At 53.3% G+C, this 25,034-nt stretch overlaps 8 protein-coding genes across 8 annotated transcripts; 3 read left to right on the top strand and 5 right to left on the bottom strand.

Annotated features, from left to right (window-relative positions):
* Positions 1-473: 473 nt before the first annotated feature.
* Positions 474-1,792, top strand: N0V96_004319 (uncharacterized protein; the record flags this gene model as incomplete). Its single annotated transcript, XM_065757085.1, has 4 exons — positions 474-702; positions 765-1,015; positions 1,080-1,393; positions 1,465-1,792. 4 exons carry the CDS (start codon positions 474-476, stop codon positions 1,790-1,792), a joined length of 1,122 nt encoding a protein of 373 aa, XP_065614298.1.
* A 124-nt stretch (positions 1,793-1,916) lies between these two features.
* N0V96_004318 (uncharacterized protein) lies at positions 1,917-3,244 on the bottom strand (the record flags this gene model as incomplete). Its single annotated transcript, XM_053188382.1, has 4 exons — positions 1,917-2,579; positions 2,658-2,801; positions 2,864-3,031; positions 3,083-3,244. The coding sequence occupies 4 exons, from the start codon at positions 3,242-3,244 to the stop codon at positions 1,917-1,919; spliced, it is 1,137 nt and encodes a 378-aa protein (XP_053054344.1).
* Positions 3,245-4,233: 989 nt separating this feature from the next.
* On the top strand, positions 4,234-5,545 carry N0V96_004317 (uncharacterized protein; the record flags this gene model as incomplete). Its single annotated transcript, XM_053188381.2, has 3 exons — positions 4,234-4,575; positions 4,772-4,787; positions 5,220-5,545. 3 exons carry the CDS (start codon positions 4,234-4,236, stop codon positions 5,543-5,545), a joined length of 684 nt encoding a protein of 227 aa, XP_053054343.2.
* Positions 5,546-6,680: 1,135 nt separating this feature from the next.
* N0V96_004316 (uncharacterized protein) lies at positions 6,681-8,273 on the bottom strand (the record flags this gene model as incomplete). The annotated part of the gene is made up of 4 exons (XM_065757084.1): positions 6,681-6,957; positions 7,051-7,061; positions 7,135-7,985; positions 8,024-8,273. The coding sequence occupies 4 exons, from the start codon at positions 8,271-8,273 to the stop codon at positions 6,681-6,683; spliced, it is 1,389 nt and encodes a 462-aa protein (XP_065614297.1).
* Positions 8,274-10,707: 2,434 nt separating this feature from the next.
* On the bottom strand, positions 10,708-13,847 carry DEF1 (RNAPII degradation factor; the record flags this gene model as incomplete). The annotated part of the gene is made up of 3 exons (XM_053188379.1): positions 10,708-11,993; positions 12,060-13,388; positions 13,547-13,847. 3 exons carry the CDS (start codon positions 13,845-13,847, stop codon positions 10,708-10,710), a joined length of 2,916 nt encoding a protein of 971 aa, XP_053054341.1.
* A 2,550-nt stretch (positions 13,848-16,397) lies between these two features.
* N0V96_004314 (uncharacterized protein) lies at positions 16,398-17,561 on the top strand (the record flags this gene model as incomplete). The annotated part of the gene is made up of 1 exon (XM_053188378.1): positions 16,398-17,561. One exon carries the CDS (start codon positions 16,398-16,400, stop codon positions 17,559-17,561), a length of 1,164 nt encoding a protein of 387 aa, XP_053054340.1.
* A 933-nt stretch (positions 17,562-18,494) lies between these two features.
* Positions 18,495-19,538, bottom strand: N0V96_004313 (uncharacterized protein; the record flags this gene model as incomplete). The annotated part of the gene is made up of 1 exon (XM_053188377.1): positions 18,495-19,538. One exon carries the CDS (start codon positions 19,536-19,538, stop codon positions 18,495-18,497), a length of 1,044 nt encoding a protein of 347 aa, XP_053054339.1.
* Positions 19,539-21,273: 1,735 nt separating this feature from the next.
* N0V96_004312 (uncharacterized protein) lies at positions 21,274-22,728 on the bottom strand (the record flags this gene model as incomplete). Its single annotated transcript, XM_053188376.1, has 1 exon — positions 21,274-22,728. The coding sequence occupies one exon, from the start codon at positions 22,726-22,728 to the stop codon at positions 21,274-21,276; it is 1,455 nt and encodes a 484-aa protein (XP_053054338.1).
* Positions 22,729-25,034: the final 2,306 nt, after the last annotated feature.

Genomic DNA, 25,034 nt, shown 5'->3' with positions numbered 1-25,034 from the left:
GAACTACCACATTCGTCAAAGTTGACGATGCTTGATTGGGCAACATCATCACAACTTCTCAACTACGCTGTGCCCACACACACCACTCACTCTACTTGACGCTAATGTCGCGGGCCGGGCACCTCCCCCACACCAGACGGGCATGCCGGTGCGGTGTAAGGCGTCTCTCTCTCTCTCTTGGTTTTCGACGAGGATCGACAGCCGCTAGGCCTCATTCCAGATGTCTTAGGAACATCGCATCATTCAGCTGCTGTGGCACGGAATTCTCAATCATTCCCACCCCGCGAAGAAGCGGAGGATGAATGGCGTTCATGTTTGTTTATAATGAGCGGCGGGGAACCCTCTTCCCTCGTCAAAGCTTTCTTGATAGTCTCGTTACTACAGTCTCGCTCGAACTCGCCAGTAATACCAAAAAGCCTAGCTCTCGTTCATAGGCTTTCTCTCCCTCCACTTTTGTTCTTTTTTAGCCCGCCATGAAGTTCACTCTCAGCTCCCTCGTGCTCTCAGCAGCATCGAGCCTTGTTGCGGCCCTGCCCATCAACGACACCCAGGTCTACGATGCCATCATCGTCGGCGGTGGCCCGTCTGGTCTCAGTGCCGCGAGCGCCCTCGGCCGTGTGCGCCGTAACACCCTCCTCATCGACTCTGGCGAGTACCGCAACGCGCCCACTAGACACATGCACGATGTCCTCGGCTTCGATGGTGAGTGATTCTCGTTCAAGCAACTTTCATATGCTTCTGGATGGTTTCTAATACAAGAACAGGCGTCACTCCCGCATGGTACCGCTACGCCGCCCGGCAGCAAATCTCACACTATGACACTGTCACCTTGACCAACGGCACCGTCACCAAGATCGGAGGCAACGATGCCACCGGCTTCGTCGTCTCCGCCACCTACGCGGACAACTCCACCAAGTCGGTCCGCGCGCGCAAGATCATCCTGGCCACCGGTCTGCAAGACGACCTCCCCGAGACCCCGGGTCTGTGGGAGAACTGGGGCAAGGGTATCTACTGGGTACGTCGCTATCAAACATGCATTCATCTCCAACGAAACTTCAATTCTAACATCTGGATTCAAGTGCCCCTGGTGCGACGGCCACGAGCACGCAGACCAAGCCCTCGGACTCCTCGCCTCAACCTTTGACGACCTCCCCTCTCTCGTCCGCGAGATTCTGACCCTCAACACGGACATCATCGCCTTTGCAAACGGCACCGACACCCCCGCCGCCCGCGCCGAGACGGAGGCCAAGAACCCCAAGTTCCAAGAGTACCTCGACCTCCACAACGTCACCATCGACAACCGCACCATCACGGCCATCACCCGCCTCAAGGACGGCGGCAACCCGCCCCACGACCCTCCCTCCCCACCGCGCCCGAGGAAGACCTCTTCTCCGTCAGCTTCAGCGAGGGCGAGCCCGTCGAGCGCGCCGCCTTCTTCCTGAGCTACCCCGACGAGCAGCGCAGCACCATCGGCGCCGAGGCCGGCGTTCAGCTCTGGGGCGGCCGTCTGGCTGCTGATGTGAGCAAGGGATACGCGACCAACGTGGCCGGCATTTACGCCATTGGCGATGCCAACTCGGATAACAGCACCAACGTTCCCCATGCGCTCTACACCGGCAAGAGAACTGCTGTCTTCCTTCACGTCAAGCTCGCAAAGGAGGACCAGGCTAAGGAGACTGGTGTCAATGTTACTGCTCTGAGGAGAGAGTTGGACCTGGAGGAGCGTTCCATCTGGGATGTCGCGAACGGTCAGCCTACCGACATTCTGTATGCCGGCGAGTACGACCAGTAAATAATGGATATGGAACATATCTCACCAAAAGCATTTTGATTTTTTCGCAGCAGCGATACCAAAGATACCTAAATAGACATTGTACAATTTTCAACTTCATTCACATGCTCCCACTCATATGTGTTCACTCCGCTTCGTCCTCAATCTCAAGATTGCCCACCCGAAACTTCTTGCCCTTCATGTCCGCATAATCATTGTGATCGTGGTAATCCCTCACCCGCTCCCTGACATACTGCAACCCCCTCACCGGCGCAGCCTCCTCCGCATCCTCCCCGATAAGCCCGAGCCTCTTCAACAGCGGCGACGGCGCAGGCTTGATATCGACATCATCACCAGGCCTCACAAAGTAAAACAACCCCTGCCGGAACAAATGAGCCTGATCCTCAGGCGGTCTCACAACGCGGTGCGTCGTCGACTTCAAGTACCCTGCGGACCAGAAATCGAGCGTGTCGCCGACGTTGCAGACGATGCCGCCGTCCACGGGCGGTACGTAGCGCCACTCGCCCGCGCCATTGGGGGCTGACGAGGAAGAAGAAGTCTTGATCTGGAGCCCCGCGACGTCCTGGCTCCAGAGGAGGGTGAGAGAGCCAAAGTCAGTGTGGGCGCGCGACCAGGTGTTGCCGACTTTGAGGTCGTCGGCGAGGGGGCGGGGGTGGTAGCCCATGTAGCGAAGGTGGTCTTCGCTCGGGGAGGCGTAGGCGTGGCGGGAGGAGAAGTAATCTTCTGGGAGTTCGAGGATGATGGAGAAGAGGGTGAAGACTTTGCTTGCTAGCTCAAGAGAGCGCTGCTGGAGTGTTAAATATGTGCGAGTGAGGATGAGAGGCTAGTTTTGTAAAACGGAAATTTGTATAGATGGTGTACGCACTCTTGAGAAGTTTTCGATCTCTTGTCGAAACGGCTCAAAAAACGGATGGAATGGCTCATCTTTGTAGTTTGGGATGAACTTGGCAATGTTTACCGATTCGACGTTATTGAGCACATCCGTTCCTTGCATCTTCTTATCATGGGCCTGGTGCCTTGATGAGTTATTGTTCCTTACAGAATGATATCTCCAAACGCTGCCAGACTCACCGATCTATATCCAAAGTAGTTGCCCTTGGAAAAGTCGCACGTGTTACCCGGTCTCGCCTTATCCTCGCCATCGAGGTCGAAGAAGCCTTGGCCGATATCATACTGGCGCTGCACTTCCTCAGGTGTGAAGCCTGTGTTGATGAGACTGAAGAAGCCAGTCTCGTGTACCTAATTAACTTATTAGATTCCTGCCTAGCTTAAAGACTTGAATTTCCTCACGGCTTGTCGAAGTTCTTCGGCCAGCTGCTTCTTCCCGCCTGGTTGGTCAAACTTGCTAATGTCAATCACCGCGATATCTGCCCAGGGCAATTCGTGCTTTGTCTTTGCAGGCCGCTGCCATTTTGGCAGGGAGACTGGCTCCGGAGATATGGCTGAAGGCATCTTGATTAATGGATTGTAGTTGTATCCCGAATTGATGCGAGTTCTGGTTCCAGTGCGTAGGTTGGAAGTCAATTCCTGTGAGGTCATAATTGTCTTTCCATAAATACCCCTCCATCTGATATCAAGCCGTTTGTGTCTTGCCCCCGCGCGCCCCGCGCCACTCCCGTTGTGCCGTGTCGGAGCGAGATCGCCGGAATTCGAGCACGCCATCTCATCCGGGATGACGAGCCGCATCCTCATGCTAGTATTGGTACCATGCGTCCAATCACCAGCTTCAATGTACCTCTCCAAGCATAACTCCCGCTGTTATTTTGTTTTATCTTCGGTATTTTCCCGAGGCTGTCCTTTTCCATCATTGTGTGTAGTCAATGGGTGAAACGGGGCATACTTCTCTCTCTCAACTAGAAGGTGTGATGCCAAATGATGATGTAGTGTCCGAGGAATTGCAAGTACCTTGAGCCAAGGTCCGAAATCTCGTCTTCATCTACATGATTATCGACTTCTCCGAGGAAATCTTCGTCAAATCAAATCTTACTCTATCTCAAAAGGATATGCAAGCCATGGTGCGTGTTGTTCCTTTCGAACTCAAGCTAGGTCACTTAAGTTCGCCTCAACATGTAGCATTGTGATTTTGTAAGAATTAATCCAGGCACCTCACGAGAAAATGCTGAAGAATTCGACCAGGACAAGACAACAACCAATGAGAATGCCCTCAGTCGTCGATTGCAGGACGTCACATAGGCGAACTTGCTGTGCACATGGCCCCGCAGTAAGGCGTGCTTCGTGCAGACATATCTTGGCTTTGCATCAGCCGTAATCGGCATCAAGTTAAATCAAAGATTGCGAGATTTGAAAGACCATGTAGCTTAGATACTTTATTCGGACAGAGGTCTTAGCTAGTTAATACCTTCTCTTGTACCAGAAGCCGTGGTCGATCATTCGTCGCCAGTGTGACCCTTCGTGGAAGACCTCATCAAGTCAACGCGATCATGGGCACTCAAACGAGTCCTGAGGGCACAGCAATCTCCTCCTCCGAAGAAAAGCCTCTCCTCAAAACAGCTCATCGCAAAGTCGACAAGAGGCTTCTACTATGGTACTCCTTCGTTTACCTCATCATGCGAATCCACGTCAGCAACATCAGCAACGCAGCCATCATCAACCTCGAACAAGGCACCGGCATCAAGAAGCAGCTCGGCAACCTCTCCAGCTCAGAGTGGGCGTGGGCTTTGAGCATCTTTTACTACCCCTACATGTTCTTCGAGCCTCTCGCCACGCTCGCGTTGAAGAGGTTTTCGCCTTCAGTGTGGATGAGTCGGATCATGATTACTTGGGTACGTTGGATTGCCAGCTCCATGCATGTATGTTTTGATTTGCTAATTCTTGATGAAAGGGGATCATATCAATGTGCCAGGGCGCAACTCAGAATTATGCTGGCATGCTGGCCTGTCGGTTCTTCTTGGGGCTTGCTGAGGCGGGGTTCTACCCTGGTGTTTTGTACCATCTAAGCTTCTGGTATCCGACTCATAGGCTTCCGCTTCGGATTGTAAGTTCAGAGGCTCTGGCCAAGTCAAAAGAAGTACGCAATTACTCACTTTTTTTAGGGCTTCTTTTACGCTTGCGGAATGTTTTCTGGGACTATTAGCGGTCTGCTAGGTGAGTACTGGAGAACTGGATGTGCTCAACTAATACAACGTTGCTAAGAATGATTCATAGCATATGCGATTTCGTTCATGAATGGCGTTGGGGGTCTATCCGGTTGGAGATGGGTAAGTCATCTCATCTCTCAAAGGTATCATGGATGCCATTAACTAACACGACGAAGCTCTTCATCCTTGAAGGGATCCCCGCTATCTTTTGCGGCATCTATACCTTTTTCTTTCTACCAAACTGTGAGCATTATATCATTCCGATCACCTGGGAGTGTAGCTACGTCTTGGCCTCTTCCTGGGGTATGCTCACATAGAACCAACCTCAGATCCCGAGACCGTCGAGTTCCTCACAGACTCGGAAAGAGAAGCAATCCTATCCGATCTCCCCGAGCAAGCACCAACCATGAAGTCCAAGACAATCAATCTCCAACAAGTCAAGGATCTCTTCAGTGATCCGACATTCATTCCGTTCTTGATGATTTGGATTACCCACGGCATCGGTGGATGGGGAATATCCTTTGTCCTACCCACTGTCATTTACGAACTTGGCATTTCGAACACTGCTATTTCACAAGTGATGACTATGGTAAGTTTCAAAGTCATCACTGCCGTGCTCGTGGACCATGTTGAAGAAAGACTTATCCTCGAATAGCCCCCTTTTACGTTGGTCTTCGTGATACTGTTAACATTGGCCTTCTTCGTACACACAAAACGACTCAGTCCCTGGATCGCTGGCCTGGGCCTGGAAGCTGCCCAAATCGTTTGTTACGTGCTTCTCATTACGGTCAAGCATCCCATTGCCAAGTAAAAACTCGCCCTACTCAATGGTGATAGGGCTGACCTTATGCTAGGTATATATTTGTCATGATCGCAACCGCCGCGTCACAGAGTTTCTTCGCCATAATATGGCCAGGTAGGTCGGGCCCGCTATTTATCGCCGAGGATACCTCACGCTTACAAAAGCTAATAAACGCATACTGCAGAGCGCATCAGAGCCGCGAAGGGGACAACGAGCGCAGGCCTCGCCATCGGTGTGACCAATGTAAGAAAGCCAAGCTCCCTACCTACCAGATTTGAAGCCATGCTAACCCATGACCAATTTCCAGGCATCGTGTCAGCTCATGGGCATTGTGGTAAGTGCAATCCTCGTCGGCATCTCGCTCCTTTCTCGTCTTCTAACGAACTTTTGAATAGGGTCCTCAGATATACCAGTCGAGATTCGGTCCTACGTACCGAGTAAGCTATTCCTGTTCCATCGGCCTCCTCTGTGGAACGTTGTTAGCTGTTTCTGCCGCATGGTTCTTCGTGGCTAGGCAAGACGGTAAGGAAACAAGCAGAGGACGCGTAGTAGCAGAAGAAGACTCAGAGAATAGTTCCCAGATGCGAGCGGCCATCGTTGAAGGCAAGGTCTGAGTACTGGTAGTTGCATCTTAAAGAAATCGGATGAATATATGTAACTCCCTATGCGTGGCTTCGTTATATGTGGCACCGAGACTGGTAGTTCCCTTTGCCTTTGAGACGTTGCATACTTTCTAGTCCAGGCAAGATTTACATGCAGATACATAAAGGTAGGAGGAATTTGTAACATATTGAGCGAGTACCTAGGTATTGTAATCTAGTCTAAAGGGCACTGTAATGGTGGAGAAAATCCACCTCATCAATCTAGTAGCCAGTCTCGCCGCTTGTAGAAATGAACAGGAATCAAACCTGATATTTCACCTTCCTAATCGGTCCAAAAAAAAAAAAAAGTCCGTTGCCAGTGGACGGGCTGATCACTTGAGCTAGTTTCACATGGTATGGTTAGTCTTGGTGTAAAGCAGCTTGTGGCGCTTGTCGGTCATGAGATATCTCTCTTCCCGCTCCGCCGCGGCGCGCCTAGCCATCTCGGACTGCGAGGAGCCCTCCTCGCTGGGAAGCATGATGGCGCGGTCGACCGAGTACGGCAGCCCGCGGTGGCGGCCGCGGGTCATCATGGCGCAGATGACGAGCTTGCTGAACGTCGTGAACTCGCCGCTGAGGGAGGTCATGACTGACGGGTGTCCTAGGGACAGCCCGACGTTGCCGCTGGAATTTAGTGAGCGATAAAAGACGGGGGCGTACGGGGGGAGAGGTCGGGGTACTTGCTATGCGCTGACGACTTCAAAGAAGACTGGGAACACGGAGAAGGCCTGATTGGGTATCTGTGTTAGTAATCGGGGAGGGCAATTGGGTTACTTGAGTTCGGGTTGGGAAAAAACGCACCGGTTCGTTGAGATCCATGATACGTTCCGACTCTGCGATACAGATGCAAAAGGTTCCCAAGAAGATGTACCACAGGTCAAAGCTGAGTTGGTTGCGGACGTGAGACATGATGTACCATGCACCGTTACTCTCGTCGAGCTGGCTGTCGTCGCTGTAGATGCCCAGCGCCTTCTCCTCGTATGTGTTGGACGCACGGATGCTGATGGCGATCGGGTAGATGGCAATGTACATCATGGACAAGAGACTAAACTGCACAGCCGGGTTGACGAGGCTGAGATTCAATGTCGCGGTTCCCGTGTGTCGCGCCGATGCAGCCTGGAAGAGCGCGGATAAGATGCGCGGGCCCATGGGCAGGTCGTTAACGGCCGCGTTGTCGAGGTCCAGGACAATGATGAGCAAAACGTCGATGAAGTTGAGGGCGAAGACTATGCCGAAGAGAATCCAGGTCGGCTTGCTGGGGAACAAGAGCGTGTAGCACCGTCTCGGGTGGTCCAGCAGGAATTGCAGATGTTCCCTGGTGGCCGAGGTACGAGGAACGACTTTGGACATGGTCCAGATGGCGAGGCGGAGGAAGACGGGGTAGCAGGTGTTTCCCGCAAAAGCGAGAAACGTCATGACGAGCATGGGCCAGGTCGCGTCCCTGAAGCTCGCCATCGAGTCCGGCGTGAGCGTGAAGCCCAGGTTGTCGACCATGGTCTGGGCCGAGTAGATGGCCCACCAGGTCCGATCCTGCGCGCTCTGGGCCAGGACGTCCTTGTACTTTGACGGCGCGTTGTGTATCCACGGCACGAGGCAGACGACTCCAAAGAGATGGAGTCCGACGAGGTAGACTACCGCTGGATCAGCCAAATCTGTTTCGGGGGACGAGGGGGGTTATGCAGGCGTATACTAGAAATGATCCTGAGCAGGAGCTTCAGGCTCCGGTACTCGATGCCGCCGAGAAGTTCGCGGTCTTGTTCGGTGAGGTTGAAGAACTGAGAATTCCGCCCGACGGTCGCTTGCTGGGATAGTCTGGGAAGATCTAGGGTGCGGGAGCGGCTGAACGTTCCGGAGCGACGTGATTCGGTCTCGGTGTGTCTTGTCCGTCCGAGGACCAGCATCGAAGAAGCGACCTTCTCGATGGAGAGGGCCGCACGCATCGCGGGACCATTGGTGTGATGCGGTCTCCGTCTCGACAAGCCGACCGATGACCGGCGAACAGGTCGAATCGTATCAGTGTCTTTTCGCCACGTCAGCTCAACTGGATTATCTACTAGATAGGGAGTTACAAGTGCCTACCATCAATCTCACCACGTCCAACTGGAATCTCAGTGATCGGCTGGCCTAGAGGAGGGTTGGTTTAGCTAGCGAAAGCTGAAGGAAGAGGCATAGCACATACCGTTGATGCGATCTATGGGACCGGGAACGTGAAGAACAATGGTATCCGCACGACCAGGAGGCCTGGGCAGTGGCAAATTGTCGTCAAAAGTAATGTTAGTCGGTCTAGGCGTAGGTTTGGGCTGGTCGTCCATTTCGTGGGATATATCCTCATTTCTTGGTGCCTGTAAGGAATGGACTGGTAGTGGAGCAGAATTGTCATCCGGATCACGAGTTGCTTCCGGCTGTAACGGCATCTCAGCTCCCTTGCCAGGCTTGCTTTCCGACTCCTGGTTGGCCTCTACATCTTGGTCGCCACATCTTCCGAGTGAAGAAGGAACTTGAAGGCGCCGTTAGCCTAGGTAAACAAGAGTGATACCCTTTAGGAGCCTACCAGTGTTTCGAAGGCGCTGCCGGAACCAGTACAGACGCGCCACGACGACGATAATGTTGACAAACATCAAGTTGGTGATCATGGGGATCACGTAAATATACACCTGCTGATAGGTCTTCAAGTCCTTCACATCAATGCTGCATCATCAAACAGTCAGATTGTCATCGCAACTTTAGAGAGCAAGAAGGTCATGCGGCCACGCACGTATTCAAACCAGACTCTGTCGACGAACTGCAGCCGAAGAAGAAGGCGTCCACGGCGGCCAAGTTGCCGTACGGATACAGAATCACCCATGAGAGGAGACTACAGAACAAAATCCACGTGTCTGTGGATATTCAATAGAACCCAGTCAGCTCATCTCAATCATCAACCCTGACGGTGTCGTTGTCGCTGTACAAACACGAGTAACAAGGCCAAAAAGGACTCGCTCGCGTTTGCGGAGAGCAAGGGCGCAACTTACAGTGAAGAGAGATGAAATTAAGCTTTGGCTTCCACATATCAACGGCTGTAGTTTTCGAACGGCGGGGATGTATATGTGGGCGCGAACACGAACAATGACGAAGCAAAGAAAAAGCGCAGGGTCAAAGTCTTTTGCAAAGATGCAGTTGAGGGAGAAAAGAGGCAACGTTCAGGAGCCGAGGAAATCCGCATCGTCGGAAATGGCGCATGACCAGCAGGCTGGCACCGCGGTCGGTCGAATGCCTGACAGTCACAGACGTAATCTCATTTCGCCAAGACCGGAGGCCGCCATGAGCATTGCCAATGCCAAGAACACCCCGCATCGCACACATATAAGCCTGGCTGCGTAAGGCAATTTTCGACAACTTTTACAAGAATAGAAGCATCTTGATGGCATTCGCACTTTCTTTATGAGAATACCATATCCACTGTGGTGTAAAATGACTGGTGTTCACTTGAATCTTAGGATAAATCTATCTATATGCGTCAGGCGGGCTCATAAGGCTAATCCAAGGATGATGACCCAAATCTCAATAATGTCTCGGGGTACAGGATTGGATATAGTTGAAAATCGTCCCCATTCACTCTAGACTTCGGAATGCCTTACAACACATCTTTCCAATATCTACCTAATAGCGCGGGGAAATGGATCGATTACTTGGCCGCGAACTGCCAATCCCGCGATATTCAAGTCAGAGCCAAAAGGGTAGCAAGGCCACATTCGTTCGATAACAACCATAGGCTCGGTCGAGGATGCTGGACAACATAACGAAGAAAAAGCGCTAAAGACATCACACATCAGTTGGAAAGAGTATTTTGCAAGACAAAAATGTCATGTGCCATGTGTCTTCATTGGCTATCGTGCTCCCTTTCCAAGGAGTTCAATCTCAGTATTTGGCCCTCCATTGGGCAACGACCAACGACCAACCCTCCCACCGGATCCGTTCCATCTGTCATTTCAATCGAATTTTCAAGGCCGCATACCACCACGCCGCCGGCTATCATTCTTAGAAAAGCCTGATGAGACCTTCCCATCGCGAAAAAGAAAACAAAAAACACAGTTCCGTTGCGGCCGGTGACCATCCGAAAGTGTTTCCCCTCCCTGATTCTTTTTTTGTTGATAGATCGTACACGCTCGAAGACCATACACTTGGGTAATGAGTAGAGAGAAGAAAGTTTCCCCGTAGAAAGAGACCGCATGAATTATCCTTGCCACCTGCAGCTTATAACCATCTGCAGGCCCAAAGAGAGAGAGAGAGAGAGTCTTGTAAACAGCTAACGACGTGTTTGGGGGCACCGAGGCCTTAGCCACCTCTCATTCCACCGTAATGACGTGGGTGAGATGGCCGACGACCACTACCTTCCTAGTGGTAGTTTCCGCCCCAACCGCCGCGCTGCTGTTGCTGGCCGCCGCTACCGTAGTATCCACTACCGTAAGCGCCCTGCTGGCCGTAGGATCCGAACGGAGCGCTGCCGTGCTGACCGCCGGAGGCGCCTCCCATGCCGTAGGCACTGTTTCCGTGCAGGTTGTGGCCCTGAAGATGGCTGGGGTAACCGCCGTAGCCACCCATCTGGGAAGCGGACTGGGGCGGGGGGAGACCAGTCTGGCCCGAAGGGGTGTTCGTGGCCGAGCCGGGGCGAGCGCCGCCGAGAGAAGGCGACGGACCGGCACCGGGCTTGCTCTCACCGAAAGGCTTCAAATCATCGTTAGCAGAAGCAGCGTTCGACTGGGCGGTGCTGTTAAATCCTTGTCCAGCAGGGCTCTGGAACGAAGAGGAGCCACGGCCAAAGGTGTCCTGAACACCGCCGAAGCCACTGCCGGCCAGGCCGGGCTGGTTTCCAGACTGAGCGGAACCAGCGCGGCCGCCAAAGTCACCTCCAAGTCCCGAGCTCAGACCGCTATCGGCGCGGTGCAGAGATGACTGGCCGAAGCCAGCAGCAGGGGACGAGGCGTGGTCGTAGGGGCCCTGGGGCGACATGCCGTATCCGGGGTGGCCGCCGTATCCCTTGTTGCCGCCATACGGAGCACCGCCATATCCTCCCTGCTGACCGTAGTGGTTTCCGTAGCCCATGTAGCTCGAGTAGTAAGCGTTGTTGTAGTAGGGGTGGTTGTTGTAGGGGTAGCTTTGTTGGCCGTGAGACTGAGGCTGCGAGGCCTGGCTGGCGGCCTGCTGGCTTTGGGCGGTGGGGTTCGGGGTGCTGTGTCCGCTGTTCTGGGCATCGTTCGTGACGCCTCCGTAGCGAGACTGGTTTTGCAGACCGCCACTCTGGGGGTACTGGCTCAAGTTATCAGCCTGCGAAGCATTGTAACCACCGAAAGATCTCTGCTGGGAAGACAGGTTGTCCTGGTGACCCTGAGCTCCCTGCTGGCCGTAGGGCTGGCTGTAGTAGTTGTAAGGGGGACGGTTCTGTTGGTCCGCCGTGTAGTAGGAGGAGTAGTCGCTGGGAGCAGAGCTGAAGGCTCCACCGGGTTGCTGGCTCTGCTGCGATTGCTGGTTGGAGAAGCTGTCGAACTGAGTCTGCGAGGCAGCGGGGTTGTTTGACTGGGTGAAAGGATCGATCGACTTTTGGGGGAAGGACGAGGGCTCCTGAGGGCCAGCCTGGCCGAAGCGGGAGTAAGGCTGGGCGGCAGCAGCGGCAGGTTGAGGGACTGAAGCTTTTGTCAGTATTTTTGAACAGGTAAGACTACGTAACCCTGGCATAGAAGCGGACATACCCTGAGCGGCGGGCGCCTGGGGAGCAGCGCTTGCGGGTCCTGAGAAGGGGGCATTAGCAAAGTCGGTGACGTTGCTAGTTGAAGCAAGTGTACCGGTAGGGGTGGCAGCAGCAGGAGGAGGCAGGCCAGGAGCAGGCTTCTGAGTGCCAATGGCCTCGGGAACAGGAGCCTGCTGAGGAGCGGGAGGAAGAGAGGTTCGGGGGTGAGCGACAGGAGAATCAGCGGGGGGCTGGGTCCGGGTCTCCGGCTCTTCGCGATCACCATCAATGTCATCATCCTCGTTCAAGCTGAAAGCACCGAACTGGACGGCAGCCCGGTCAACCTCACGGTTGCCAGGCATGCGGACGGCCTCCTCCTGGTCAAGAACGCGACGCTGGTAGCTCGGGGTACGGGATCCTCTTTCGGTGGTGGCCTTGATGGCGGAAGCGGCAAAACCGCTGTTAGTAGTGGGAACAGCAGGGCGGATGGGCTGGTGCTGCTGCTGGGAGGCAGACAAAGGTGTCGCGGTAGCGCTCGCAGCGTTGTGGCGAGGATCCCAGGAATCGGCGGCGGTGCTTGCGACGGTAGCAGTCGCGGGAGGATGCGATTCGTCGACGACCTGTTCAAGATTCGTCTCAGTAAGTTGGTCCTTGGAAGGCGGCAAAACCACTTCAGGTTCGATGACGGTTGGTACTTCTGCAGGAGCTGGTTCTTCATGGGCGGGTTCCACGGGGAGTTCGACGGGAGCAACAGGCTCAGGCTGTGCCTCGGGTTCGGGCTCAGGTTCGGGTGTAGGTTCGACGGCAGGGACGGCAGGAGGAAGGGGTTCGATGGGTTCGGCGGGCTTGGGCGCGGGCTCCTCCTTGGGCGGCTTCGGGGCAACCTTGGGCACGGTGGATTGACGGAGCATGCTAGCCCACGTCTTGGGAGCGGCGGCGGCAGGCTTGGGCGCGTCGGTTGAAGCGGCGGCGGCCGCGGGAGTGGGAGCAGGAGCTGCAGCCTTCTCGGTCGTCTCCTTGGGGGCCCAGGGGTCCTCGGCGGGTGCGTCCTTAACGTCCAGCTTCGGGGTATCCCATGCGTTCGACTCTTCGGTAGGAACGGAGAGCGGCTGAGCATTCTCCTTGTTATGGCGAGAGCCATTAGTAGCTACTGTGTTTGAGGCCCTGCCCCGGCCACCGCGACCTCCTCTCTCAGCAGTTCTTCCGCGACCGCGACCAGCCTCCGAGACGTTGCGTCCGCCACGAGTGGGTCTAGCGTTGGATGAGTCGATGTTCGAGGCTGCGGTCGTGGAGTCCTTGGCCTTGGAGCGGGGAGCCTTCTTCGTGACTTCGCCCCATTGGGAGATGGTGCCTAGGAGTAACAATCTTTGATTAGCTGAGAGCACCAAAGCGATGCGATTGAGCAGTGCTTGAGGGGAAAGAGGGAGGGGAATTGATGGATTGTCGATTCGTCGCGCGGGAAGGGTTTGGTTAGCAGCCTGACGAGGCAGGAGCCGTGCGCTCACATACCTTCAGCAATGCGGGTGACGGTGAGGTTCTCATCACCATCCGTCTCTTGAAGAGCGTAGAGAATATCCTGCTCAGACCAATCGGGGAAGAGCTCCTTGATGAGGGGCGCCTTGGATCCGTATTGCTTCTTCAGCTCGCCGAGCTCGCCTTGGTCCTCAAACGCATCGTCGGCGTTGGAGTCAAACTTGTCGCCATTGGGTCTGCCCGAGGTGCGACCACCCCGGCTGGCGAAACCACCTCTTCCACCGCGTGCAGAGCCTCTGCCGCGCGAGGCGGCAGGCCGAGTCTGTACCTCAGACATTGCTGGGTTTCTTTGTATGAGGGGAGGGGTTTTCCACGATGGGAAAATTGGAGGGAATCAATTATTTACTGTCCCGTATCGACACGACAGCTTTGGTGGGGGGTGGGGGTTTCTTCAGTTGCGGAACTCTGGCCGATGATGAGCAGGAAGAAAAAAAGAAGTAGGAAAAGAAAAGGGTGCCGCAAGGTGGGAGAGACGACGTCGTCGTGATCGTGGCTGACGAGACGAGACAAGTGAGGTTTGGGTGGTGGTGGATGTTGGTGGGAGAAAGACGAGGTGTGGATGGTGGATGGATGTGGAATGTTTGTGCAGAGGCAGACGCAATTGCACTGGGGCACTGGGAAAAGTTCAAAGGGAGGTTTTTTGCCCAGGCGCCCAGCAGAGCAGCACACAACCTGAAAGCGCAGGAGCAGGCGACCTTTGGGTAAGGTACCTGCTCAGGTACCTGATGTGGTAAGGTACCTTAGGTAGCGAGAGTCTGGCAGCTGGGGTCCCGTCAGATTCGCTGTGGCAGCTGTTCCAGTCACAATTGGCAGCAGCAAAGCCCAGTTGGGGCACGGCCGCCGTAGGGTAAGGTACTTTAGGTAACCTAGGTAAGGTAAAGCAAGGTACCTTACCTAAGTACGTACAGTACCAAGGTTCCCCGTCAACTTTCAAGCTGCCCTGGCTGGGCCAGGGGACAAGAGTTGGGGGAGGAGAGGAGAGGTGGGAGGCAGGTGAGATCTAAGGGTACGTATCGTCAGATGGTATGTACCTCCACGAATTTCGGTGCTTCTTCTCTTTTTTTTTCTTGCATTGCTTCCTTCTTGCTGGTGTTGCTTGCTGTGTTGCGTTGCCCCCATTTCTGATCCAGTCAGGCTAAGGTTTTTTGGCCTGAGCGACCGGCTGCAGCGAATGACGCCCCCTTCGATCCGCAAATGGTTAGCGCGTCGTGATTTTTAGCGGGGCATTGCAGATCCACTGCCTCAATCGTCGGGCTGAGCTGCGTACCGATACCTACTTGGACGCAGAAAACACGTGAGCCCTCGAGTATATGGACACGGTTGCACCAGCTTCGCCATCGTCAAGGAAAGTACCTAAGCAAAGTTTCTCTATGCTCCTGCCGGTAGGTACCTGACTTGGGGACCTTCTCCTTGGCTGGTGGTGCCTTACCTGCTCAAGTCTTCATGTATCTTTTTCTATCTGTGGAGGGAGAAGGTGAGGTAAGAAAGTACCTTGGAGCAGTCATGTCTAGTCTTGGACCTCAGATTGAAGGATAGCTTTGCTCCAGCTCAGCTCACTTCCATGGATTGGCCTCAAGGTTCCAAGAAACCCCCAAACATGAACGTTGAACAAATGCATCAGTCTGTAAACAACGAAAACAATCAACGGAGGCGCCTGGTCAAGTTGCCAATTATTATTATTATTATTATTATTCCCCCCAAGGAGTGCTGTTCAGTGACAACCAGGTAACAAAGCAAAACCTGACAGTGCCACAGCCGAGGCCAGGAATGTTGCAAGTCAGGGAGCTCCAAGTAGCTGTTTCTAGAAAAAAGCATCGTCATTTTCGTTCAACTCAATTCGCAGCAGGGAATAGCATTCCTAGTTGTTTGCTCTGCCCATCGGCGTTGGCCGAGATCCTCTGTGCGTCGGTGTCTTCTTCGGATTCTACTGTTTTATCATCCAGCTTCACATCATATTGTGGTATTTAGGTACATGCCAATACACAATGGCGTTGTCGCGTTATTGCGAGGTACTGCCTCCCGCAACCAGCCCTTAAGCTTTCGTCCCTACTACGTACATTATTGCGAGGAGAAAGACACCCTGGTCGACTCAGGTCATACTTTCTCAGTCACGAGGCTGTATTCGTCACTCAGAGCCACCCGTGGTCAATGGCGAGCTGAAGCTTGAATGGAAGGTAATTTGTGTGACTTTCGATGAACGGATAACCAGTCAAGTAACCGATACAAGCGAAACCTCGAGCGACAGTGGCGGACCGTGGGCGACCAAGCAAAACATTCGCTACCAGAGCCTGGATCACAAACTCTAGACCTTTTCACACAGAACTTGCCCTCATCAGAGAGGAAACAGCTTCTCCATCACGTCTCCTGGCCACTCAGAAAGACAGCCAAGAGCCCGCAATTAGGTTGCCCCACGCTTTCGATACGTACCCGATCTCTGCCCTGAGCTTTGGTGTGGAGTGGAGGTCCAGGGCCCCTAATAAATCTGCCTCAGGTGTCAAAGGGGACCATCTCCGCATTATCCATGTCACATGACCCGTCAGTGGCATGACGGAGGCCCGGCTCTGCGGGCAACCTGACTCCATGGCACCACGATGATGCGTATCTGACCTGCCTTACCAGTTCGTACTTCCACCTGACATTCCAAGCACCCCATCACATCACCCTTCTCTGGGATCGCCAACTCCGCGCGGAGAGATATCCACTCCGTTCTCCCGCACTTCCGGCGAGCACCATCGGCCACTGTCTATTCTTGCAACAACATCACGAAGGGCCGTCTGTGCCGCCAGAGCCATTCCGATAGCTCGAATCCTACGATACGACTTTCACAATGTTCGCCACAAAGCCTCTGAGCTCTATCAAAAATGCCATTCCCTCGATTCACCAACCGCTACCCCTCTCATCGAAGCAGTCCAAGAAGCTTCTCAATGTCTTGAAGACTTCCTTCCGCAAGAACCTCGACAAAGAGCATGGCTTCGCCCCCGAGGCCACCGACTTGTCCGCAGCCAAAGCGACTTCTTCAACACACTCTCCGTCTCGCCCGACCGATCAACATCTTCGTTCCATTCTCTCCAATCCGCTATTCAAAATTGGCGCTCAGCTCGGCAATGTCCCCTCCTCAACTCCCAGTCCTAGAGATCCGATGGACGTCTTCGATGAGGCAGTATCGCGAGGCATGATGACAAATCGTGCGGCACAAGGCTGTCTGAAGGCGAAACGACTACAGATTCTCCAATCCAGTACTCTCTCAGTAGAGGATTCAATGGCGGCATCTGCAGCTGGTTTGCGGGTAGTTCAGTGGTTGAGGTCATCTGGCCAGGAACGGAACCTAGAATTTCTCGCAGACGTCGGATTAAGCCGTGAGCTCCTCACATTTATGGTTGCAGAGGGATTGGAGGAGGTTGCGTGGACTTGGGCGGACCGACTAGTTCGCGGCGAAGGACCTGTGGACGGTTCCAGCCAGATAGTGGGATTCTTAGTCGCCAACTTGGTGCGGGCGAAGTCTAGGTTGGAAGACCGCAGCCTAGACACGGCATTCTCAACAATGCTAAGAGCAGAAACCACTTGGAAGGCGAATTCTCAACTTCCTCAGATTCTCTGGCAACCCTTCCGCCACCTTTCCTGGGAAGCCACAGTCGATGCGTGGAAGCGACCGCTACCCTCCGCGCCGTTATACGAATCCTTCGCTAGAACCGCTGCTTACCAACGACCCCTGATCAAAACTATCAGACTCGACCGCGCACATTTGGACCTCCATCACCCTACAAACCCAGATCACACGGGGGCCCTGGCTGTGCTCCGTTGGTTCCTGGACGATCGAGGCACTTTGGAAGGCGACGGTCGTCTACCTAGAAGACTGAGGACAATGGCCATGGATATTGTCACCCATCTCACAAAGATCGGCCGGGCTGAAAGTGCCGATACGGTTTTGCGCCTGTTGCACGATAACTCTTCGACCAACCCGTGGCAGCAGCCTGGGCCATTGAACGTGTGAGCCATGTGAGAGGCATTCTCCCAGGCTCACACCAATACAATTTCCAGCATATTCGGCATCACTCTTGTCGCCGTCACCTTGGTGGTTGGATCACGTCATACGCCAAGGTGTCATTGATGTGATAATTCTTTCTCACACAGAGCCTGCCCGGCAAAATCGAGACCCAAGCGATCGTCGGTCGTTGAAGAATCGACGCTGCTGGCTCTATCGAGAGTGGCTCGAAATCCATCAGGTGGATAGATCAAGTCCGGATTAGGGACTACACCATTTCCTGCAAATGCGAGACAAAAATTGCTGAGATGTGTCTCAAGCAACCTGCGACTGGATACAGGAAGGCAAATGGCTGCCGGCCACGACCTCTTTTATAGAACATAGCTCATGAGATACCCGCAAATGAACAATCATTTCACCCCTTTACCTGTAGAAAATCTTTCAAATTGCAGTTTGATAATGAACTAGTTCTCATCACTTTAACCCCGGGCCATCTGTCTATGCGCAAACAATTTATCTGCTGTTTCGACACGGGAGATCCCTTACGCCAAGTCCGACTGAGGGATGAGATGAACCGACTGGCCGGCTTACTGGCTCGTGCCCAATCACCGTGCAATAGGGCGGATTGAAATGAAGATGGGGTGCATACATTAGTGCTTACTGGTCGAGAAACTCAATCGATTGACGACAGTAGTTTACTACGAGACAATTCTCTTATTGATTAACATCTATTCTTTCCAATAACCAAGATAGACCTTGCTTTGCGCGACTGCACATAAACTCCACGAAAACGCCATAGGAAGAGAAGCAACCTGCCCAGCCATCTCTTCCATATCAACCGTATGGAAGGATTGCACAATTTTCCTGTTTACCCTTCATCCCCCACTCTTCTTCTACATCATTCCAGAGATATGAATCCCCCATCCCCCAGCTGTGAACCGCTCAAGCCTTCTTCGCGACCTTCACCACAATCTTACCAGCCGCCGAGCCCTCCTTGAGCTTCTCATACGCCTTGACGGCATCCTCAAACTCGTACGTCGAATCAACCACAGTCTTCACCTTACCCTCCGCCATCCACGCCGCAATCTGCACCAGATCCGCGTGCGCATTCTTCGTCATGAAGGCCTCAAACTTGTGTTTTGCGCCCCCGAGGAAACCCGGCAAGAACATGCTCGGCACAAGACTGCTCACCTGCGCAAACGACACCGCCCCGCCCACAAACTTGAAGTGGCCGCCCTCGAGCAGGAAATCGTCAGACGCCTTGTACAGGTTCGGCGGCGAGTTTCCGACGTTATCGACGACGACGGCGAAGACCTTGCCCTTGGCGCGGAGGGTCGAGACGACGTCGGACGTCTTGTAGTCGATGATCTCGTCGGCGCCGAGGGATTTGCAGAGGGATGCTTTGCCGGTGGAGCAGGACACCGTCACGGTGCAGCCGAGCGCTTTCGCGATCTGGATACCAAATGTTCCCGTGCCGCCCGAGCCGCCGTTGATGAAGACGTGGTCGCCCGCCTTGACGTACGGCGCGATGGTCTGGTACGCCGTCAGGCCCGCCGTGCCCACGGCGCCAGCCTGCTCCAGACTCTCCGCGGCCCCGGATCCGTGGGGGAAAGCGGCTACGCCGTCGCGCTCGGCGACGAGGTACTCGCTCAGGGAGCCGTGGCTTCCGAGGGGGTCGACGCGGCCGACGACAAGGTCGCCCGGGGCGATGTCGGTGATCTCGGAGCCGACGGCGACGGCGTGGCCGGAGAAGTCCATGCCTGGGCAGCGGGGGAAGGAGACCATTGCTTTTGCGACGAGGCCTAGGTCTGGGAGCTTATAGTCTGCTGGGTTGATGCCCGCGGCGACGACCTGGACGAGGACTTGGGTTGGTTTCAGGGTCGTGGCGGACGGGGTTGGGACGGTGGTTAGGGCGAGGTCTTTGATGAAGGCGCCTGGGGCGGGGATCTGCCAGCGGCGCATTTCGGTGGGCAGTTGTTGGGTCATTTTGAATCGTCTTTGTGGTTTCAATGTACTGTAGCTTTGGATTGAGGTTTGGGAGGTATGTTGATGAGATGGTGATGGGTGAAGTGAGGTAAAGTGTGAGGTTGTAAAGTTGTGTGTATGAGTATGAGGTTGAGTGTGGGAGAGAGGAGGTCTAGATAAGGCAGCTCAAGCTTCCTCCCGCGGAAGCGCCCCGGTCATGATATTAACTTTCACAGACGGTCTTTGCTTCCAAGGTGGGGTGACGGCCACTGACGAAATCAAAAGTCAACCGGGCAGCACCAGCCGGGGAATGCGGGAACCGTCCCCCCCTCGCCAACCATCAGTCATCAGTTCATAACTCTCTTCCCTCCCTCTCACCGGGGGGAAAGGCAACCTAGCACAAGCACGGCCACACCGCACCCGATAAGTCAAATGGCGTCACGACTCGGCTTGCCCCGATCCGGCTTGTTCGCTCCGATCATTCTCCCGGAGACCCCGATCAGACCACGGGACATCGGAGACTGGTTCAGACGTCAAAAGTCCAATCCGCATGAATCCTAAAGGTTGATATGATTAGGTGCTCCACCTCGTTGGGGCTGCCGATTGGAACAAGTGGGCGAGAGAGCAAGAAAAAAACATCCTGCAGTCGAATTTTTCTCGAAGAAAGTGGGGTTTTGTTTTTGGCAGCTATGGCAACCAGTGCATGGCATGAAGTATTAGGCCTGGCATTTCTCAAGGATGCAACATACTACCTTATGCAGAGCATTTACTGTAGCAAGTGACTCCGACATTGAAGATCATGGAAATACAATCAGCCGAGGCTCGACTGACTTGTGAACACTCGGTATCTGAGGCAACACCAGCGTCGGGAATGGCTATGGTTGAAGAGTCGATGAAGATAGTTACTACTCGAGTGTTACTTGGAGAAGGGTACCCTACTTCTAGCCCCCGTTTCGGCCTATCAGAATATCGCGAATGCCACGCTGCATTGATTGGGTGCTTCCATGTCGCGGGTCACCCCATTCTCCACGACAAGAGTCTCGATGAGGTCTAGGAATATCATTCAGTGATTGCCATATTCCGATTGACACCCAAGATTGAAGCAGGCCCATGAGATCTTTCTGCCGAAACTTCTTGGGTAGTATTTGAAAGCTAGGCAACGGGTTATCAGGAGCGTTGTGGGTAATTCTTCACCTTCTCAATCGACCATATTTGAAATCAAGGATAATACCCAAGCTATTCGGGCTGGGTAAAGAGTCTAAGCCATGACATTCATATTACGGTAGGATGGAACATCATTCTATCAACAGCAATTCTCATTATTTATTTAGTCTGAGAGCCAAGCCCTCTTGCCTAAGTAATTAGAAGAATACGAACAAGCTTCCCTTTGTCGCTTAGAAAGGCCCAATGTCTCATTCTTTCCTCCTGAATCCCTAATGTCATGAAGTGACAGGTATCTGACTCTTCCTCATCAAGCAACCCAAAAACGCCAAATGGCAGTCCAGTGCGTGGCGCAAGTCACGCAGCACGTCCCGAGGTGCCTTGAACACTCCTTTTCTGTCGATATCATGAGCCCGGACAATGCTTACGCCAAAGCAACACAATAACTCCATCCTTACCGCAATTACCAATATAGCGATTCATCTTGTCATTGGAGGTATCCTCATACGAAGCAATAAGGAGAAGACTCGTCCCAATTATCGTCCGTTTTCCCCCTTATTCTCCCCCGGAACGGAAATCTCCACATCTCTCATACTTATGCGCACCAAGTAGACGCCCAGCGACCAAGCTCATTCGGCCCACAGATCCTCTCCATATCGTCCTCTCTGAGCGCAAGCAGAACCTCCCAAGGGGCATCACCCTTGGTAATCCCACGACGCTGCATGATATTCATGCTACCGTCGTTCGCAGACCACGTCTTACGCACGTAGTCAGCCTTGCCCCCCGTGCCCGGGATGCCAAAGTCCACATCAGCACCCATATGCGTCCAGACGCTGCAGCCAAGACCAGCATGGCCAGCCTGGAGCGCCTTCGTAAAGGCCTTGCCTTCCATCGTGGGGTCAGGAAGGGACGAGGCGAGGGCGATCCGAGCGGGGACGTAGCCCGGCGTGCTCGCCTTGCTGACGGCCTGGCGAACACGCCAGGAGGCGTCGAGGATAGCAGGCACGGCGTCGCAGGGGAGGGTGCCAGAGGTCGAGATCTGGATAAGGTCCTCTACCGTTACCTGGCCGCTGGTGGTCTGTGTGTATACGTTGCCCCATGCCCCGGGGGAGAAGGGAGGAGATAGACGGGAGCGGGCATCTGCGGCGGTGGTGAAGGAGGTGTGGTCCTGCTGGGAGAGGTGGGCGAAGCGGGATCTGGTGACGTGGACCCAGATCATGGCGGAGAGGGTGTCTGCCTTTGAGACAAAGGCTTTGTCGCCGTGCCTCCCACGTACATGGGTGAGGGCTTCGCTGTGGAGATTAGAGAGTGTCTTATTCGGGATGCTGAAGAGTACACAGACTGCTTTGGGGGGCTTCTCTGAGATGGGCTTGGTGCTGGTGACGGTGTCGTTTGGGCTGAAGTCGTACTCTGGGAACGTGGCCTTTGAGATATCGGTGGTGGTGGTGTAAGGGGACATGAGCGGTCGTTGAGTCGCCTCGTCAAGAAAGGCGAACTCAGGATATTCATCATTGCCCTGGCCAAAATACTCAAGGAACGCCTTGATAAAGCCGCCGTCAAAGATGGCGTGATGTGTAGAGAAGCAGACGAAGAGACCGCCTCCAGAAACTTCTGTGATCTTTAATGTAACAGGAGGGTAGGATTCCCCCGGCTTCGGGTGGTTTGGAGAGAGGGACAGAATATCCTTGTCCATGAACGAAGGAGGCATTCCACGCTTCTTGAGACTTGGGTAATCGAGACCTCCAAGTTGCTCAACTGAGCTATATGCAAAGATTTCTGGTCGCTGATCCATGTTGATCTGGGGATATAGCCGATCGTAGGTGAGCTCCAGTTCATTGGGTCGACGACTATTGCTAGCTGGCCCAATGTGGCCTGACAAGAAGGGCCAGCGGGCAAGAGCAATCCCGAAGCGAACCTTGAGATGGGCAACTGTCTCCTCAGTGTGCTTCTCATTCTGGTCGAAGACAAAGATCGATCGTACGTAAATCCGCGGGGCGATCTGGTCCAGGGGACCGAGTTCAATGGTGTTGAGAACGATGATACTACCCATTGTGAATATTGGTGATGACTGTGACGATTATGGGGAAGGGTTGTTGGTATAAGTGACGAGGGAGCAGGTGTAGAGCGAGGCTCACGAGACTCGTTTAGGAATCTTGAACTGTGTAAAAATTGAGTGAGGCCAACTTGCATGCGAGTGAAGGTATCGAGAGGAAAGGGCAAGATGTTGTACTCAGGATATAATCACCTTATACTATGATTCGAGGAAGATATCTCCGGCTCTTGTGCGGCGTGCCTGGCCCCCTGGTACGAAGGTGAAGCTGAGTCCAACGGAGATACAAGCCCTGCGCTTTTTCGGAGATAGATTGCTCTCACAGCGCTCGCAGCTTTACAGCAGGTGCGTTGGCGTTGTTCTTTAAAACCGGGCAGGAAGTTATCAAGGTGGTGAGGTGACTTGCCCGGCCACTGATATAAGTTCGACTTCCTGGGACCCGTGGTTGATTTGGTGGGTTTTCGAAGAAATAATTCGCTGAGTGGAATGTGAAGTCGGAGTGAGTTATCTGAAGCTTAAGGGGACATATCCTCAGTACCAGCTCCACTGAGGCCTGTGGATGTTCCAAAACAGCCGTAGCATTTTTTTTTTTTTTTGAAACCTTTTGTTCATCTCGTTTGGAAATCAACTTGCGTTAGTTCAGTCTAGCAACTAGAAGTATGACAGAAAGTACAATAAAGAAAATCGGCTTGAACTAGAGTTGAGATCAACATGGAAGCACTGTGTTATATTGGACAATGAAAGCTTCAATGACATTGTGTGTTTAGTCCTTGTTCCTCAAAGAAGAGCAACACAAGCTCCTTATGAATGGCCTGCCCGGTTGAGAGAGCTCTGAATACGGATGGTCAATCTCGAAAATGCCTGCAGCAGTTGCGACTTTCATTTTTAAACAGAGAAATGAAAGAAGAAAATTGAACGTCGATAAGGTTGTAGAGTCCATGACACAAAGGCGAGTCTAGTCCGCGGAACCAGTTGATTCAACTTTCACTAGCATCTGGTGATGTCCTTGCTGGCGACAATAGACAAACGCGGGCCCTGGGTCTGTTGTGGATACTGTCTTCTGAACTAATGTTGCAGGGAGAGCGTACGGGTCAGTCAAGTTGATCGCAGTTGACAGTTTATGAACGGGTCTCGGCCTTCAACCATGTGGGTAGTGTTCTCTGGAAAGAAGTAACCTCGACTCAAGACGCAAGCGTTGGGCAAAAAGATCTAGAACTCCTTGAGAAAATCGACGCACAAGGTGGTCTTGATGTAGCACTGAAGCATTGAATGAGTGAGCTGTCCTACGAGCTCTCTACTTTGATGTCTTCTAAGCTTTCCCTAGGGATCCTCATTTTTGCTCCAGGCCTGCTCTTCGGACACTGTTCCATCTCGCGGCCTTCATTGTTGACGAATGAATGGGGAATCGGGATAGCTTCATCCCAAGGCGGCGCAATGCAGTTCGTGATTGGCGTAGCCTCCAGCTCTCCAGGACACGAAGATTGAAGGATCGCCACGCCAAATACCACATCAATGGTATATTTGCGTTCCTTTCACCTTCGAGGCGGCGGCTGGCCCGGGGCGACCTTGTCCCCAGCTGCTTCAGCGGCCTCTTTCGCAAAGAGATTGCCCCGGCGATTGCAGGCCGCATACACTTTGATTCATTCCTCATGGATCCTTTTCTCTGCCTCCGAGAGGTTGAACTCCTTCTAGAATCTCATGCTCATAATCAAGTGAGAAGGTTCTTAGTTGAGTCGGGGATGTGTTGACTGCTGCGACTTTAGGCTTCCTGAAGACATGTATACGTCATTTGCAAAATTCGTTGATTTCCACTTCGGAGGGCGTATTGTAGAGTAAGGGGTTAATCTGGACGAGGGAGAACAGCAGGACGGAGATTTCGAAGAGTTTGAACATTTCCCCGCCAGACCCACAGCTGTTCGTGAGTCAACATGGAGTCTTAAGGCATTTGGAGGTATCGTCGTAGTAGTCCTCTCTCGATATGATTCCGTCCTCGTTGTAGACATGGTTGTATTATTGTTTGACTGGCCGACACAGGCTTTCAGTGTATATAAAGAAGCAAAAAGAACGAGCCACTATTAAGATGATATCAATTGCGTCCAACAATAAGAACTGAATCATAGCAGTGGACTTGATACCGCCCGACTGTGAGAAAAGAGGGTAGGAAGTTCATGTTATACAATGATCGGAATTTTCTATATTATCAGTGGGAATTATCCATACGCCTCGCTTGCAACTATTCATGATCAAGAGACATTTCTAGTATCCAATGATATCGCTAGAGTCTAATCGTTTCACTTCTTGGTGTC

This window comes from Colletotrichum fioriniae, assembly GCF_027942845.1.
Source record: "Colletotrichum fioriniae strain IMI 355084 chromosome Unknown scaffold_4, whole genome shotgun sequence".
Classification (NCBI taxonomy): domain Eukaryota; kingdom Fungi; phylum Ascomycota; class Sordariomycetes; order Glomerellales; family Glomerellaceae; genus Colletotrichum; species Colletotrichum fioriniae.
This window is presented reverse-complemented; position numbering and strand designations above follow the sequence as displayed.